This window comes from Anopheles aquasalis, chromosome 3, assembly GCF_943734665.1.
Source record: "Anopheles aquasalis chromosome 3, idAnoAquaMG_Q_19, whole genome shotgun sequence".
Lineage (NCBI taxonomy): Eukaryota > Metazoa > Arthropoda > Insecta > Diptera > Culicidae > Anopheles > Anopheles aquasalis.
This window is the reverse complement of record NC_064878.1, coordinates 43,613,009-43,629,063: the sequence shown is the minus strand read 5'-3', so window position 1 is coordinate 43,629,063 and position 16,055 is coordinate 43,613,009. Positions and strand designations below refer to the sequence as shown.

The 16,055-nt window shown below is 52.1% G+C and overlaps 1 protein-coding gene and 1 long non-coding RNA gene across 3 annotated transcripts in view; one reads left to right on the top strand and one right to left on the bottom strand.

Annotated features, from left to right (window-relative positions):
• Positions 1 to 12,879, bottom strand: part of LOC126577754 (tyrosine 3-monooxygenase) — a 22,732-nt gene extending 9,853 nt beyond the window's left edge. The window contains exon 1 of one of the 2 annotated variants that reach the window (XM_050239629.1): positions 12,421 to 12,879. In XM_050239629.1, the coding sequence (XP_050095586.1) occupies positions 12,421 to 12,489 (69 nt within the window). In that variant the 5' untranslated portion in view covers positions 12,490 to 12,879. Of the gene's footprint in view, positions 1 to 1,816; positions 2,330 to 12,420 lie in introns of those variants that run through there. The other variant, XM_050239628.1, reaches the window with a different exon arrangement.
• A 1,304-nt stretch (positions 12,880 to 14,183) lies between these two features.
• On the top strand, positions 14,184 to 14,871 carry LOC126576209 (uncharacterized). The gene is made up of 2 exons (XR_007608296.1): positions 14,184 to 14,463; positions 14,530 to 14,871. It is a non-coding gene; the product is annotated as an uncharacterized LOC126576209 (long non-coding RNA).
• Positions 14,872 to 16,055: the final 1,184 nt, after the last annotated feature.

Sequence of the window (16,055 nt, the reverse complement as noted above, 5' to 3'; positions counted from 1 at the left end):
TCGCGCATTATGTGGTCCGGTTTTGCCATATTTTCGGTCGCTCGCGGACCAACTCCAGGTGAAAGGCACACAGCCGGTGTCCAAGCGATCGAACCTTGTCGCCAATCACTTCCGCCATTCCGACGGCGCAAATTCTAAGGAGTGGAGCTATCGTTTGGCCGCTGTGATGGTGGCCAGCGCTGGAACTCGGACTCGCTCGCTCCGGAGGCTGCTGCTGCGCTTGGGAATCTTGGGAATGACTTAGCTTGGTCTCCCTTCTCCGGCAACCAACGTTGCACCAACGGCAACAAAAGCAAAACAAAGACCGGGCTTCACCTCGCCTCATTGCAGACCATTGAACTTCTAGGACATCGGTAGATCGGCCTTCGACCACCGGCCACCGTCGGAAGAAGAAAAGAAAAAAGGAAGGACAGCCCAGGCCAGGCCCAATAATATTCTTGGTTGTCCTTCGCTTGGCGAATGCATTCGCCGCTGAGCGCTGTCGGCGTCACACATGAGCGCGGAAAGCGGGCGGACTGATTTCCTTCCGCGAAACGACGCGCCCGCTCTCAACTGATCGACGACGCTCTGACGACCTTAACCTCAACGCGCCTCGCCTCTCGCTCCTTTAAAGTGGCCGCAAGAAGGAAATTGGTCATAATGGATGGGTGTGCGGTGCACGAGTGATGGTGGTGCTGTGCACTTGTCTGTTTTTTCGTTTTTGGGGGGGGGGGGGGGGGGCGCCGCGAATCGATGACGAATCAATTCATCCACTTCCTGCCTTGTACTCGATCGCAGGAAAAGAGATCTGTTGAAAACGAAATGGAGCCACCGAACGTGTGATGGGATGGTGCATGGTCGTGAAAGGGAAGTTTTGATCGAGTTTTTCGAATGCGCTCATGGCCACCAAATGGGGGCGAGTGGTGTAGTCGCCGTTTATAAATGAATTATTTTGCATACAGGCCACTGGTCCTGGATCCTAGGATCTTGTATGCCTTTTTTGGGGCGATTTCTGTGGGTTTCTGTGAACCCAGTTCTGTTCACCGAGCAAGTCACTGGAAAAATGCCACCGTTGCACTCCCTTCTAAAGAATGCTAATTGCTGCTCCTTCCGCGGTGGCTACTACTTCAAGCTGAGGGGAGTGATAGCGAGGAGGCGCAGCAAAAGTCGATTCTAATGACTGAGCCAGTGCACATTATACTTAGTGCTCCACACCTGCACTCACGGCAGCGCTTGGCAACCTGGCAACCGCTTGTGTGGCCTCGCGAAACGAGCATCACGAGCAGGAAAACTTGTATGATCCCTAGGCCCCTCTTATCGCCACCCGGTGGTCTACACTCCTGGCCACTAGAGACCGTGGTCGATGGTTGGTCCCGACCTTCTCCTGCCAGCCTGCCTCTCATTGCCCATTGAGTGCAATCGCCCATTAGATCGGGATTACTTTGTTGCTTCAAATCAATTCCCTCGCTTGCGGATCGCCATCGGTGATCGTCTAGAACGAGACGGACATTGTCTCTCGTGCTGCTGCTGCTGCTGCTGCTGCTGCTGCTGCTGCTGCTGCTGCTGCTTGGTTCTCCCTTTCCCCTTTCAGAACAACACCATGTTGCCGTTCACCAAGTTCTTGATCGATCACAGCTGCACATTATCGATACACACGGACACGGCCACGGCCACACATGCACACACAGGCACTCGTACATTTGCCGTCGACACAGCAGACCAGCACACCATCTCTTCGATTCTTCGAAAGGGACACACGAAAGGACACAGGGCGGGGGTCCTTCTGTTTTGTTTTTTTTTTGTCTCCCCCCCTTTGCACTCCTAAACTCACACTTACCTCGATGCTGTAGGATTTCTTGATCGCGAACATCTCGCGGTTCTTCTGGGCAGCGGCGACGGCCATCATATTCGATTTAAAGTGTTCCCGAGGGTAATGAAGGGATTAACGAAACTAGGAGCGTTTGTTGCTTCTACTTTTCGCTGATTTTTCGTCTTCTGCAAAGTGCTGCAGTTGTGCCGAGTGGTGCCTTTTTGACCGAGCTTAACGGGGCGGCTTCGAATCAAAAATTGCGTTGAGCCTTTTTGGGGTCGTCGTCTAACTTGCTCTTGAAGAGGACTTGGAGAAGGGAAACGCGAAACGGTGTGACTGTAACCGAACCGTGTTTTTTTTTCTTCTCTGAAGCTTGTCCTGAACTTTGGGGCCGTTGGTGTCGCGGTGTTACTGTGGATCTTTCCGCGCAAAGAAAAGATTCCACACTTAGCACGAACAAAAACAAACTCTGGTGAATCTGTGGCGAACGAACGAACGAGCTACTACGACGTCTCGAAGGACTCCTTTGCGCTGTCGGCACACTTTGCAAAAAGCTTGCCAAGCTGTGGCCGGCTCGAGTTTAAATACCTGAAAGCGCGCCAAAACCCGAGCACGAGCGGCCACGAACCGAACGCGCGTCACCGCTCGAACGCTCGGGCATCGCAGGCCACGGTTCGCGTTTCCCTCTCTTTCGGTTCACCGAGGCACCTGCTGGCTGGTGCGGTGGTCGAACGGTGGCCGTCCCGTACCGTGGTGCGTGAGTGAGCGAGCGCGAACGAGCGAGCGAGCCGTTCGTCAGAATTCGGTTTCAGTGGGACTCGAAACCTCCCCCCGGTGGGGTGAAGGCGGCACATTACACACAGATTAAATTCAATCTTTCCATTTGTTGTTGTTGTTGTTAAAAGCCACAACCGAATCATAAGAAATGTTGTCAGAATGTACTGGCCTTTGCTAGTTTTTGGGAAGCGAATTGATCTAGTAGAGCGCAGGCATGGAAGATTGTGATGCTAAAGAATGAAAGGATTCCGGGAAAACTTAAGATCAGTCTTCGATATCTCTTCCGTGGTGTAGAGACCTAGGCTTGGCCAAAGGCAAATACTAGTGCCAACCTCTTTTCCGTTCTAAAATCCGCCAGAACGATGCACATACGATAGCGGCGGCCAGAAACCATTTCAAATCGCGATAAAGTGCTACCCGGTTCTTCGGTTGCCCACGCGCACCCCAAACTCCCCCTGTTGGGGAGGGTGGCTCGAGGGGTGCTGATCGGCCTACCCCCCTTTAAAATCCCTCGTTGGTCAACAGGTTTTTTGTTTTGCTTTCGGAACTACATTTGGCACTTTGAAGATAAAGATGATGACGGGCGGGAGTGGTTGCTTTGGTCCCAGGCCCAGCACCGGTTTCTCCATTTCGCCAGCAATCTCGAAGGGGTGTCAAGGAGTGAAGGTGTTTGTCATGTGGGGGGGCACGAGGGGAACTCGCGGAAATTAAGCCAATTGGTGGTTTTACCCCAGCATGGCTTTTCGGCGGGGCTGGGCATCAATCATCACGCGGAACGCAACACAGAACCAAGAGCCAGATGCTGTGCGACGAAACGGTTGGATTAGGAACCTGTTGTTGTTGTTTTAGTTGTTGTTGTGGACGCATTAAAGGTAGAGTGTCTTAAGCGAGTGTCTTAGACGAATTGTAACGAGTGGCCACATGATTGCCGGTTGACGGAACTGTCAATCTATTTTGAATCGTCTGGGCTTCGAGATTCTTCCTTTTGAGAAACGGCTAATGAGAACGTCTGTCAGTCAGGTACTCATAATCGTTGTCTGCAGGTCGTAATACGGGTGTCGCGCTACCCGTTATAAGCCTTCGAACCGAACGTTCTGGTATCACTTCCTGCCAAATACCTGAACTCGAACGACATCTAGGGTATAGGTCGGTCGGGCAGGTAAAGGGCACTACCCTACAGACTGCTGGCTCCTAACACCCACTCTATGAGACATTTAAAGAGAATTTTTCCGTTCGCACCTACGTGGTGTTGGACACGTATTGTACACCCCGACAGGAGCCCAGGCGAAAGTCCCCGGAAATCAGTGCCTGTCCCGGGGGTGGGTGGAATTTCCCAAGACCGAAAGCAAAACCGCACACCCGGCACACCTCTCGATCGCCAGCAAGGTACGGTGATTCACACGATCTCAACTCCATCTATCAAGGCGAACGTCGGGCGAGCGTTACGCACCTCCTACCGGGTGCTGAGGAGGAAGCACGGAAGTGTCCGCGGAACAGGAACGCAAATGGTGATGGTTTTTTTCCGCGTGAGTCGATTCCGTGTGGCTACATCTCTCGGACTACGGGCTACGGACACTGATAGCACTATATCTGAGCGCAAAATGATGCTACCGACGCGATAAGCGATTTTTTTTTGCACACAATCGTGGATCGTTTCGCGTCGAAAAAGTGAAAACAATCGACTGGAAAGAGGGGCACCGATAGCCACACAGACAGACAGGTGCTAGAACTCCGTGCCAGTCCGTCAAATAACAATAGGGTCCAGTTAGGGGCATATTAACGACGAGGGGCCGATGAATGGCGGTTCTCGCTTTGGGGTTAATAAGGGCTCGGCTCGATCGCTCTCAGGATAACGTTAGCCTAGGCCTACTGCGGTGTTGTTGTTGTTGACGGAGTTGCCACAATGAAGGGAAGATCGCGACGCCTACTCGCCTACTGAGAAGCCTAGAAGCTTCCATTCAGCAAAACGAAGCGATGGCGTGAGGATTCCATTCACAAACTGCTGGCTACCGGAAAGCGGGGGGGGGGGGTGTTGAGAAGGAGCCGTGCACAGGGTATTGCGACGTATTAAGGAAGGGTGCTTGAAGCTCCAATTCGTTCCCTGGATCCCCTGGAACTAGCGGAAGGGCTGGCTCGTAGTAGTAGAAGTCGATGCCGAGGTGACCTTCGGTCGTGAGTCACGTACACCGCGAACTCGCGAGCGCTCGCGCTTCACGATTCTCAGCCCCCGGTTCTCAGTCCTATTGTTTTTGCCTCCGATGCCTTTTTTGTAGCTCCTCTCCTCCAACCAACACCCAACATCATCAGCACCATCAACAACGCCTGGTGCTCGTCGCGGTACATTATGATCTTTCTTTCGCCTTCTTCTCCCCGCCCTCCTAGGGTGGTGCGCCGATCGATCAGTGAGCGTGATCGTGCGTACGTGCGTACGTGTTTACGTGCGTAACAGCTTTCTTCGCGCAATCAACCGGCCACCGGAGAGTCTGCCGAACGCTTCGAACATAACGAGATGCAAAACCGACAAAATTTTGGACGAAATTTCGAACCCTCGCCATTGTCGTCATCTTCGTCGTCTTGTTGTGTAAACACCGCTCGGTGCAGACACTCGAGAGGGGCACCCCCCCCCGGGGGTATAAAGATGATTTCTTCATAATTACCGGCCTGGCTTCTTGACTTCTACTTGACTCGAATTCAACGACGTCTTCGTCGTCAGCGAAAGTTTACACCGACTGTACCGTAGCCGGCGCCGGCCATTATTATGCTCCCGCGGCCGGCGAGGTGTTCCTGTCGAATGGTTTATGAGTTTTGCACGCCGTCTGCTTGGCACCTTTGGCCTAATGTGTCAAGAGAGCGACGGCGGCCGACACCAGGAGGACATAATTGATTCAAGAGTGCATTTGCGTGCCGCGTCGCGGCTGGCGCCCATTCATTCACTTCACGCGAGGCCTTTTGACATCTTTAAAGGTGAGAGAGATCACACGGGAGGGCGTCGTCATGGTGCGCTTGTAAACATAAGGACTGTCCTCCTGGAGAACGCATCGTTACGCACTCCGGGTTGCCGCGCTGGATGGGTCTCGAACATTCGCACCGCTCCTGCTTCTCACCGCATCGCATCTTCGGTGGCCACTTTGATGCGAGGATGATGCCAGGGTAACGAAAGTTTGCATCATCCATCCATCCATCCATCGTCCATCCTGTTCAGGAAATGGCGTCCGGATTGCGATTCGGCGTCGCAATTAGAGACGTTCCTCTCCTCCAACCCCTCCGGATACAGCCGTAACCTTGCGTTCTAGCCACGGATTCTTCGTCGGTTGTCCGTTCTCCTTCTTCTCCCTCTTCTTCGCTCTGCCATTCTCTGTGATGCTCGTTTGATGCCCGTTGTCGTGCTTGTCGATGCGGGGCCCCCTCTTTTGCGGGGCCTCCTTTTTTGCAAGTCTGCGCGTTCTAGCTGCGATCTGGAGAGTCTCTGTGCCTCCAAGAACCGGCGGCATCCACCGCACTACCATTAGAGAGTGGCAGAGAAGCGTTGCACACCCCCCCACCGGGAGTTGTTGAGCTGAGGAACGACAGCTAATGATGATGTTGACACATCATGCCACCGATCGATCGATGGTGGTGATCGTCGGCGGAGACGTCGTCTCCGGTGGCTGCCAAGCATGTCTGTCTGTCTACCTGACCCTAGCCGGTTCTTCGTACGCAGTGCGGCACGCGAACGCGTAAAGGAATCCCCCTGCTGCATGACTAAAATTGGCCAGACCGTGTCGACGTCATTGCACAACGTGGCGCAGCGGTCTGCTGGTGGCCGGCGACGACGACGACGACGACGACGCCGTCGCCATGGAGAATCCCCGTTCGATGCGGGGCGCGTCTGTTGTTGCCGTCGCAGACGTCAGCGGCCTTCCGAAGTTCGAAGAAGAACCGGTTCAGGGTAAATCCAAACGCACCATCGAGCTCGTTCGCAACGTAACCGCTGCTGCACCGCTGGATAACCGAGCTGAGTGGACTGGAAACACCTGGCCCGGCGTGGTGTACGACCCCCTACCCAGCGGACAACAACCTGTCGATCGAGGTGAGATTCGGGGATTCCGAAGCCCTGCAGCCAACGGATGGGTCGTTGGATTTTCCCCTTTTTCGTCTTTGACTTCAGCTGCTGTACTCCATTTCGTGTGGAGGCTTTCCCCGGGAGTGGGCATGAATCACCGGCACACACTTTCACAGAATCTTCTTGGGAGCTTATTCCCTGAGACAAACATCTCTCCTTTCGTCTAGCATTATTGTATACGACAGGAAATGGATAGAGAAACGCTGGCGCAACTTTGCAACCGGTTTTCGAACTGCGATTATTTTCCGCGAATTCGCTCTTTTACTATGAACCACAGAGATTGCGGGTGCGAGAACGTGGACGCGGAACCCCTTTGCAAGCCGGGCAGGGGGTCCGTTTTAGGGGGCGTGTGCATTATCATCGAAGTGCTCCAAAGAGACCACACGATCTCGCGTTTTGCGCACGCAATAAAAGGAGAAGAACGGAATGGAGGATGGGAGCACGCAGTGAAGGAACGGTGCGAGGAAACCTGTTCACTTTGCATTCTCGATCGTCTCGATCAGGTGAATGTGCGAAGCTGCATCCGCCCCCCCAGGGCGACGTGTGTGCGCGTCCAGTTGTTGTTGGACGCAAACTGACCAAAAGTGACAATTCCTGAACGCCTTTAGCGGGAGGGCGAGAATGCACTGTTGTACCTGTTGTTGTTTGCTCCATAAATGCGCGTGCGCCTAAGTGGCCGTCCGGTAGGATCCTGGCGCGGCTAAATACCAAATTCCTCGAATCGACGCGACCTTATCAAACTCCACGACCACGTAATGGCGATGACAGTGATTATGGCGCGAGATTCTTCATCAGTCAGCTAGTGATCGCGGAAATTCCGCTACTGACCCCCCACCCCCCTCGAGGAACGTAGTGTAGGCGCGTACGCGGATACGAATTGCTCGGTTTCTACCAAACCGTGGGGGGGTGGTGGTTGACAACAGGTGGCAGTCCGAGTAGTAGTAGTCCAGTTGTTCCAGCTAAGGAGCCTAATGGAACGATATGCTAATGTGCGCAATGTGCCCGAGTGTCTAGTAGCCGAACGCGCGCTAGTGCGCACGCGAATTATACTTTTATGAGGTTTGACAGAAACCGTAAAGTGAAGAACGGCATCAGAGAGGCCCGGGAAGAGGAGGCTGGAGGCTGGAGGCTGCCAGCAGCTCGGTTAGCAGAATCGATGCTAATTCGTGTGCGTGCGTACCACCGATCGCACCAGGTGTGTGCTGCGCTGCGGAAGGTCAACGGCAAAATGGTGGCAAAATGGCGAGTGGTCCACTGTGGCGGAGGAGGAGCGCGCAAGTGTGCGCCCTGGGGGCGGACACTGAAGGTTCTCCGTGGAGCTTCGCGAGCCCCTCGCCCCGCGATGATGATGATCATGTGGCCACACCGTTCGTTCCAATCAGTGCGAGAGAATGATAAAATCGATTCGTTCGTTGTTCAATTAAGATGTTCATTATCATTCGTGCAGCACGGGGTGTAGCATGGGGCCGACCATGTGTACAGAGACAAAGGACCGATCAGATCTCAGCCATCGATCAGCATCTCTTTTGCAAGGCATGGTTTGCGCGTGGATCCGATGATGTTGTTGTTGACGACGGTTGTTGTGGATCGCAGACGAGACGTCGATCAGTTCGACCGCGTCATCGTGGTGCAGGTTCCTTGGTGGCCGAGCCCACTCTATTCACTGTTCTTCTCTCTCTTTCGTGGGACAAATTACAGTCCTTGGCCACTGGTTTTGCGCTCCCGGTAGCAGCACTCCGATAGCGAAGAACTCCGATAGCGAAGTGGCAACTTTCAAGGTTTGGATGAAGGTTTCTTGCAAAGGATTGCTGCATTGTGCACCTTTGGATCCTTTCCCTTATCCTCCCAGCCAGAAGGCTTTTGCGGGTGAGATATCTGGAGCAGTGTTCGATAGTTTGTTGTTGGCCGCCTTGCTTCCGTTCTCCTGCACGGACTTGAGGGCGGCTCATTAAGTTGTTCTTACAGTTCCTCCTCCTCAAAACCCCGAGAACGGATCTAGTCGGAGGCCAGTGAGTTGACATGTACCTCCACAGCCTTCGGTGCCACTTCAAGGTTCACCTGCCGGCGGTACCCGGTCCAAGATACTTCCGTTCTCTACTACACCAATCTTAAGTCTGGCTGGTAGCTGGCTGTCCCCAAAACTTGTTCCGAAACCTTCCGAAAGCTGGCTTCTTGTGTGACCGGCTTTGCGCCCTTCTCGTGCCACGACTGTATGTGTGGAGTTCCCGTACATTAACCGACCGTGGAACCAGTGGTGGCCCCGAGGGTCACTATGGCATACCGAGGGGATCGTGCAAACGTGACTGACTGACGGACCGATCGCAATGTTCGGAGATCGCGCACAGCCACCGTCACCGTCGTCGCGGGTCCATTGACATTGAACTTCACGCGACGGGCACAATCTGACAATCTTGTCGATCGCACTACTGGCTGGCTGGAAAGGGACTGGCTGTTGGCCACTTCCGTACACAGAGAGAGAGAGAGCTGTCATCGGACGCATCTGCGCGAAAAATACATACAACGTATTCGATTCGCGATCGCTGTTGCCGGCAACAAGCCCGATTTCCTCAACTTGAAGTTGCGGTGCATGATAGTGACTTAACACGAAAAGCTGACGAGATCGGCGCCAAACGCGGGTGCGCCAGTCAGCGTGAGCGTGAGTGTGGAGTCCATCCAGTGTCCGACGCGAGCGCCATGATCTCGCTGAAGGTCGACATCATAAACATGAAAACGAAACCGAAAGCCAATCAGCCGGCTGCCGGCTGCCGGCCATCGGTGGGCCAAGAGCAACAAATAAATGGAGCGCGAGGGGATCGAGTTTCGAGCTGTTCGAGCGCCACCGGTCGTCGCAATGGTATGGAGCATTGAAGCCGAAAAATGGAAATGAAGTCATATAGTGACGGAGCCCACGGCTCATTAACGTACCACTCGCGCAAATGATCGCGCGCCTTTGTGTGCGTGTGCGTGAGTGTGTGAAGAACGATCATAACAATTCCAAAACCATCATCTCATTGCAGGCCAATTGCGCACAGACAACAGGGACACACACTCGACCCGACTATTGCCCGGTTGGCTTTGACATCCGTACAACGAGCGCGGATCAATCGAACGCAGATCGCGTTTTTTCTCCACATCTGATCGGAAGGTAATCGGATGGCAATCAGTATCAATGTTGGCCTAATTGGAAGGCGCGTATGCGAAGCCCTAGTTGTTGCACGCTAATTGTGTTACCAACATTATATGTATGTCCCTGTGTGGCAGCCGTCCCGCTCGCAGCAACAATTAGCACAATGCGCTCCCCTCCCGCCGGCAGACCTGTAATCGATGCGATCGTAGGCGCGACAGGACTTTGAGGCTTTGGGGAGTAGTTAATAAAAAAAAATCGCCTCCACGATGGCTCATGTTACGTGCCAACAAATTAGAAGCGTCCGGTTGGTTCGTGGTTCGGACTTTCGAAGCAACTACGCGACGCCAGAACACCTGATTGAAACAGAATGGCCCAGCTCCAACCATCACCATCACCACCACCACCAACAACGGTTGTAGTACACATGCCACGGTGCACAAGGTTGCCGACGATGCTAGACGATGGCAAAACGGAACGCAAAAACAACGCGCATTAACAAATCCCTTCCTCTTTCTCGGCGCAAAAACATTACATCCGGAATGTCTAAATCCTACCAGCAAGTAGCGACTACGGCGACGAAGCGTCGTTGTCGACAACGACGACCTGGAAGCCCACGAGCCAGTTCGAGCCAGTGCATCATTGAACTTAACCTTAACGAATGGCAATGTACGACGGAGCGGCGACGCATGCGAGACGCGTTCTCGTTCGTTCGGCGCTTCATATATCGCTGTCCCTCGACTACACCAGTCGACAGATCACCTTCGCTCGGTAGGGCCACCGGATTCGTCGGCGGACGGTGGAAAATGTATGCCAAGATTAGAGTCTCCGAACTCCGGACCAGCCGTCCGACCGTACGCACTGCGTACGATATGTGTGCGTTTTTTTTTGTTCGAGGTGTTTGCGATGTAATTGTGGCAGTAAGCTGTAATGTAATTGGTCGCGATTACACGGTGCCGGTCCGGTGGCAAGGTTCACCTTTTAACGGCCACGCTGTGGTGAAGCCGAAGTTCACTCGAGGAGGAACGAGGAAGCTCGAGGATGACAAACCACAGGGGACAGAGGACTGGACTGGACTGGTGGTGGTGGTGGTGGTGACACATTATGTAAGCCAACGCAACGCACGGATCGATGATGCCTGAATGCCCAAGGGTCGGTGTTGCCGGGGCAGGGCAAGTGGTCATTATTAACACGAGATAACGAGATAATGAGTGGTGGTGATTGGAGCTGACTTTTGGAGGCCCTTCTGCACCGCGTCATGATGACGGTGATGACGATGATGATGGTGAGGAGCATCCTTTCGGGGCTTTGGACTTTAAAGCACGAAGCTGGCAGCGCACAATTTGGGGAAAGCATTCGGTACCACCTCCTTCGGCCACCTGACCACCGGGTGTTCGATAATATGCCGTGTAGCTGCGGGTCGGTGATATCGGTCAAGAGCCTGCTCGAGCGTCATCGATTTTCATCGGCAAACGACCAGGACGACGATGCGCTTTGGGGAGGGACGCTGACAGCCATTGTTGTGCTGCTGCTGCTGCTGCTGTTGCTGCTGCTGGTTACGTCTTGTTGGGGAACCTTATCTGGCGATGACGTACCGACACCAAAGTGTGGAGTGTTCGAGGCGCTCTTCCGGCAGATCCTCATCGTTGTGCATCGATTTTACTCCGGTGAAAATGAATATCGATGAAGAGTGAGCCTCTTCAGCCCGGCTACAGGCCATGCTCGGACTCCATTTTGTAGTTAAAGTTAGTGGAGTTGGAGAAAAAGAAAATGGCAGGGCAGGGACCATTTCAACCATTTTGTTTTCACAATCGAGTTCAGCAACGCGTTCGGAAGCTTTTTGCACAAACCGTGGAGCGTCGTATCCGGCCACCATTTTGTCCCCCACCGAGGGGCCTCATGTGTGAGAAAACGCAGCTAATGGCGTGATTCGCACCGTACCCTAATTGGCCATTAGATAATACCCTTTTTTTCTTCTTCCCTCATCTCAACACCTCTCGCGCTCGTGCGCATCGTTGAGGCCGACCGGAACTGCAGTGCGGTGACGCGGCCAGAACGCACACGTTTATGGCACGTGGCCACCGCAAAAGAGAGAGAGAGAGAGAGAGAGCGAAGCAAATGCAGCATTGAAATGCAGCGAGATCTCGCGATCTCGGCGAAGGGCGCGACATTCGCGCCGCGACAGACCGCGAAGAACGGAACGGAGTCCGGAGTGGGCGCCGCAATCCGTTGCAATCCGTTTATGTGCGGTCCACGGTCAGGGTTCCGAGAGGGTGTCCCCGTCTCCCTCTCTCTCTCATTCTCTTGTCGTTGGTGCGCTTCGTTCCGTTCCGTTTGGCAAACGGCTGATGGCCGTCATCGTCCCATGCCCGATCGACAATCGACACACGACGAGGTGCCCCAGATCCTACGGTGGGTTCGTTCCGATCGAGGCGGAATCAAATGGAAAAGCGCAATTTGCCTCCACTACCCACTGCCTCACACAATTGCCCCCAGAACACATTCTATCGCGCTAAATTCGTTAGTTTCCCCTTTCAATAGCGATGGCGGTTTCGGTTACGAGAGAGGTTAGAGTTAAAGAAAAGACGCGCAGCGATCAAGCGATCGCTAGCACGGCCGTTCACTTACCTCGTCACATTCTTCCAAAAAGATTTGGATCATCTGGAACGGGATAACCTTGGACGGCGAGGTGTGCATGATGATGAAGTTCGTGTGCTCTTTTTTTTTTAAATTATTTTTCTATGAGTCTTCCGACGCGCTTCGTACGATACGATAGTTTTTTTTTTACTAGAATGCTTGGTTTTCCTTTTAAAAAGCGAAATTTAAAAACGTTTCTAAACCAGTGAAACGTTCGACGGTCAAGTGAAGCGTGTAATCTGCTAAGCAAATTTTAACCAGAATCTGCAAGATCCTGCCGGTTATCGTGTGGCCCTTTGGTGGCGTTAAAAACTATCCGATTTTATCGTACGAACTAACGAAAGACTCTCTAAGACACACACGAACACACACTGACGCGCGGTCACCACAGCCTCTGGCTAGACGAGCGAGATCCGATCAACGGAGCTGAAACGATGTGTTATCACTGACGATAGCAGAACGAATGAGGATGAGATCGCTGAAGATGTAACTAGGTCAGTTCCTGATCCGCATGGTCCACCAGTTGTGCCGGATGTGGCCGGAGATGCCGGATATGGTTCGATGGATCGAGCGACAGAGCGCGCGCATCGCCTTGGGCTTGTAGGTTCCGTGGCGTGGCGAAGAGAGCATTTCCCGCTAGGCCGTGACGGGTGTCCGCGATCCGAAACGGATCTAAACGCTCCAAAGTGTGCGTTCTTTATCAGCAAATTAGTTTAGATTAGTTTGAGCAAATGCTTATCTCGCCGTGAGCAACATTAAATTAATGCTAAATAAATAATTTATGTGAAGATTAAAAGCAATTAAAAGATTTCAAGTCTAGCAAAAGATGTGTTTTGTAACCTTGAACGTTTTTCTACAATTTTTTTGGTTTTTATTTTATTAGAATTCAGTTCCACATTGTTTTTATTGGGCGTCAATTAACAGACTTTATTCATTGAAAAGATTAAAAAGTAACTCAGTAAGAAATCTTTGTAACTGAAGTTCTTTTTATTCCATTTACTGCAAATGATCGATCGATAACGGCTCATTTCAACAGGCTGGATCGATAAAAATAAAGAGAGTTTAAGAACATTGATTATCTCACATTCCCCTCGGTTCTCCACATATCTTGGCACCGAATAATCGACGCAAAGAAGATCGCCCCCGAAAACGCCCGAAAACGATCCCAGAATCAGAACTACCAACACACAGACACACACCACGGGCCACGGGTGTGCGTCTACTAAGCTGGCCAGCCTAAGTGCTGCCCGTATGCGTCCGATTTGCTTGTTTTGGTGCTTTGTCTTTGAGCAGATTAATCCAATCCATTGGACATTTAGTTCCTTTCCGTGCCATGATTGACTTGAAGCTGCGGTGTTACCGGTGATGAAGCAGACCGTAGCCTGGGGACCGGAGACGGGAGAGGACCGGAACGTGTTTTTGCTCCGGTTTGCAATGCGACAGCGATCATCGACAGATCCTTCCCTTTGCCAGACTCGCCGTGATCGCCGGTGTTTCGGTTTGGTTTTGGCGGTGGTACCGTGACCCAGCTGTCTAGCTTTGTCCTTGAAGTTTAGATGATCTATTTACTCGTTGTTTTGCTTTTTTTTTTGTCACCAGACCAGCGTCCGCGTCGCCAACCCGGCCAGGCCTGGTCTTATGCGAACCACGAGCTTTCTAGAAGCTCGAGACAGACAGACGCGGCTTAGTGACCAGCAGCGGCACGACCCCGCGGAGCCTGCGAGCAAAAAACCACTTTACCGCTTTGGTAGCCTCCGCCGTCGCATTGAGGTTGAGGTTAGGCGTAATGTTGGCGGATGGCAACGGTGCGATCGTCGTCGTCGTCGGTGCTAGCGGGAGAGCTTACCGGCGCGCCCCGCCGGCCGGCCAGCCAGCCGGCACACCTTCTGCAAACAGGTCCGTGAGCGCGATGTTGTGAAATTGACGCAGGTCGCAAACACCGGAAAACTGATGCTGGTGGTGAAATTCGATTGCCCCTTCCCGCCGCTCGTCGAATATCGGCGTATAGGGGACTCACACCACGACAGAAGGCTGGTAACCACCATGAACCACCGGGATTACTGTCACGTACTACTCACACCCCGTTCGAAACACTTTCAGGTCCCATCGGCCACCACAGCACATGACGGGGATTTCTTTTCGCAGGCCGGCTAGAAACCAAAAGCTGGATGTTTTGTTGATCGCCAGCACACCTGCGACCGATCGTTGTTAAAGGGAAGGGCTACCGGCACGCTTCACTGATCGGCCTCATCCTTTTCGTTGGCACCTCTTCACCGGCCAGACACATTAGCCCCCCCGCTAGCCTTCTGGCCGCACCACCAGAAACGCTTGCCGCGGTGTCTTTCGTCTCGATCGTAAAACATAAATTACAACGCGCACTCAAGCCTTTCCAATGGGATTCAGGCCGCTCATGAAATAATCATTTGCGAATTAAACAAACAATCAGTATTTGCGGGGGGGGGGGGGGGGGGGGGGTGGCTTTGATTTACGGTGGGGGCCTCCCGGACTGGAGGGAGCGAATGGATTGATGATTCACGTGAAAGGATATACGGCACATGATGCAATGAGAAACGTATGAACCGATGGCCCGATCTGTGTACCGATCATATCCGTGGTTGGGCAAATACTGCAGCGAATACCATCAGATGACATTGGATTTAAGGTGTCGAATGTAACCTGTTTCCGGCCACGGTCATCGCTTTGCGTATGTAAGTGCAACGGGATGGTAGTAGGGATGAGAATGGATACTGTACGCATGCAGTGCAAAGTATTATTTAAATCGAATATGCTTTTGGCGATCGTTTAGATGAATATTGCATTTCGTAAAACGTGAACCTTTGGTCTTTATCAAATTATGCTTCAAAATTATGCAGGAAGTCAAATTATGCTTCAAAGAAACTATCTAATGTTTTAGCATTCATTGCTCCCGTATGTCGTTCAAAACACGATTACAATTGATTATTAGCAGTATATTTTGTGATGATAATGATATTCTAAAATATTTCGTTTCAAATATCTGGAGCAACATACGAATCCAATGATGCTTCAATCTATCGCGGTTACATTATTCTTTCTTTCTGCTCTGCTAGATCTATCAAAAGAGTTTCAAATCGTCTTTGAGAGCCTTTTGGGCCATACGAGGATATTATTCAAATGACAATGTCCTAGGCAGCTGTTCTATGATTATATTCAAGGCAGCATGTTCTCGATCAAAATCTAATTTTGGTGTTGAGATGATCTTATTCTTAATTGAAACGTTGAGGATAACACTCTTCACTAAAAATCAACCGACGAGAGTGATAAATAATTCAATTTACAAAATGAGTGCAACGTGTTAGTGAACGTCATAATGCCTTCACAAGGAAATTGGCACAAAAGAATCCAATTCCATCCGAAAGATCGACATACCAACTTAGACTCCCGATACTCGATAGCCACATCGATTGGCCAGTTCCATTCGATTCGCCACTCACTAACCCACCGCAGCAATCGTTCAGCTAATCGTAAAACCAAATTGCACGCCATCGAGACGTGCCAAAAATTGACCTCCCATGGAGCGACGACAAATCGCAATAATAGGCGCTCGATTTGACGCTCGATTAGCTTTTCAATCCTCCCAGGACCAG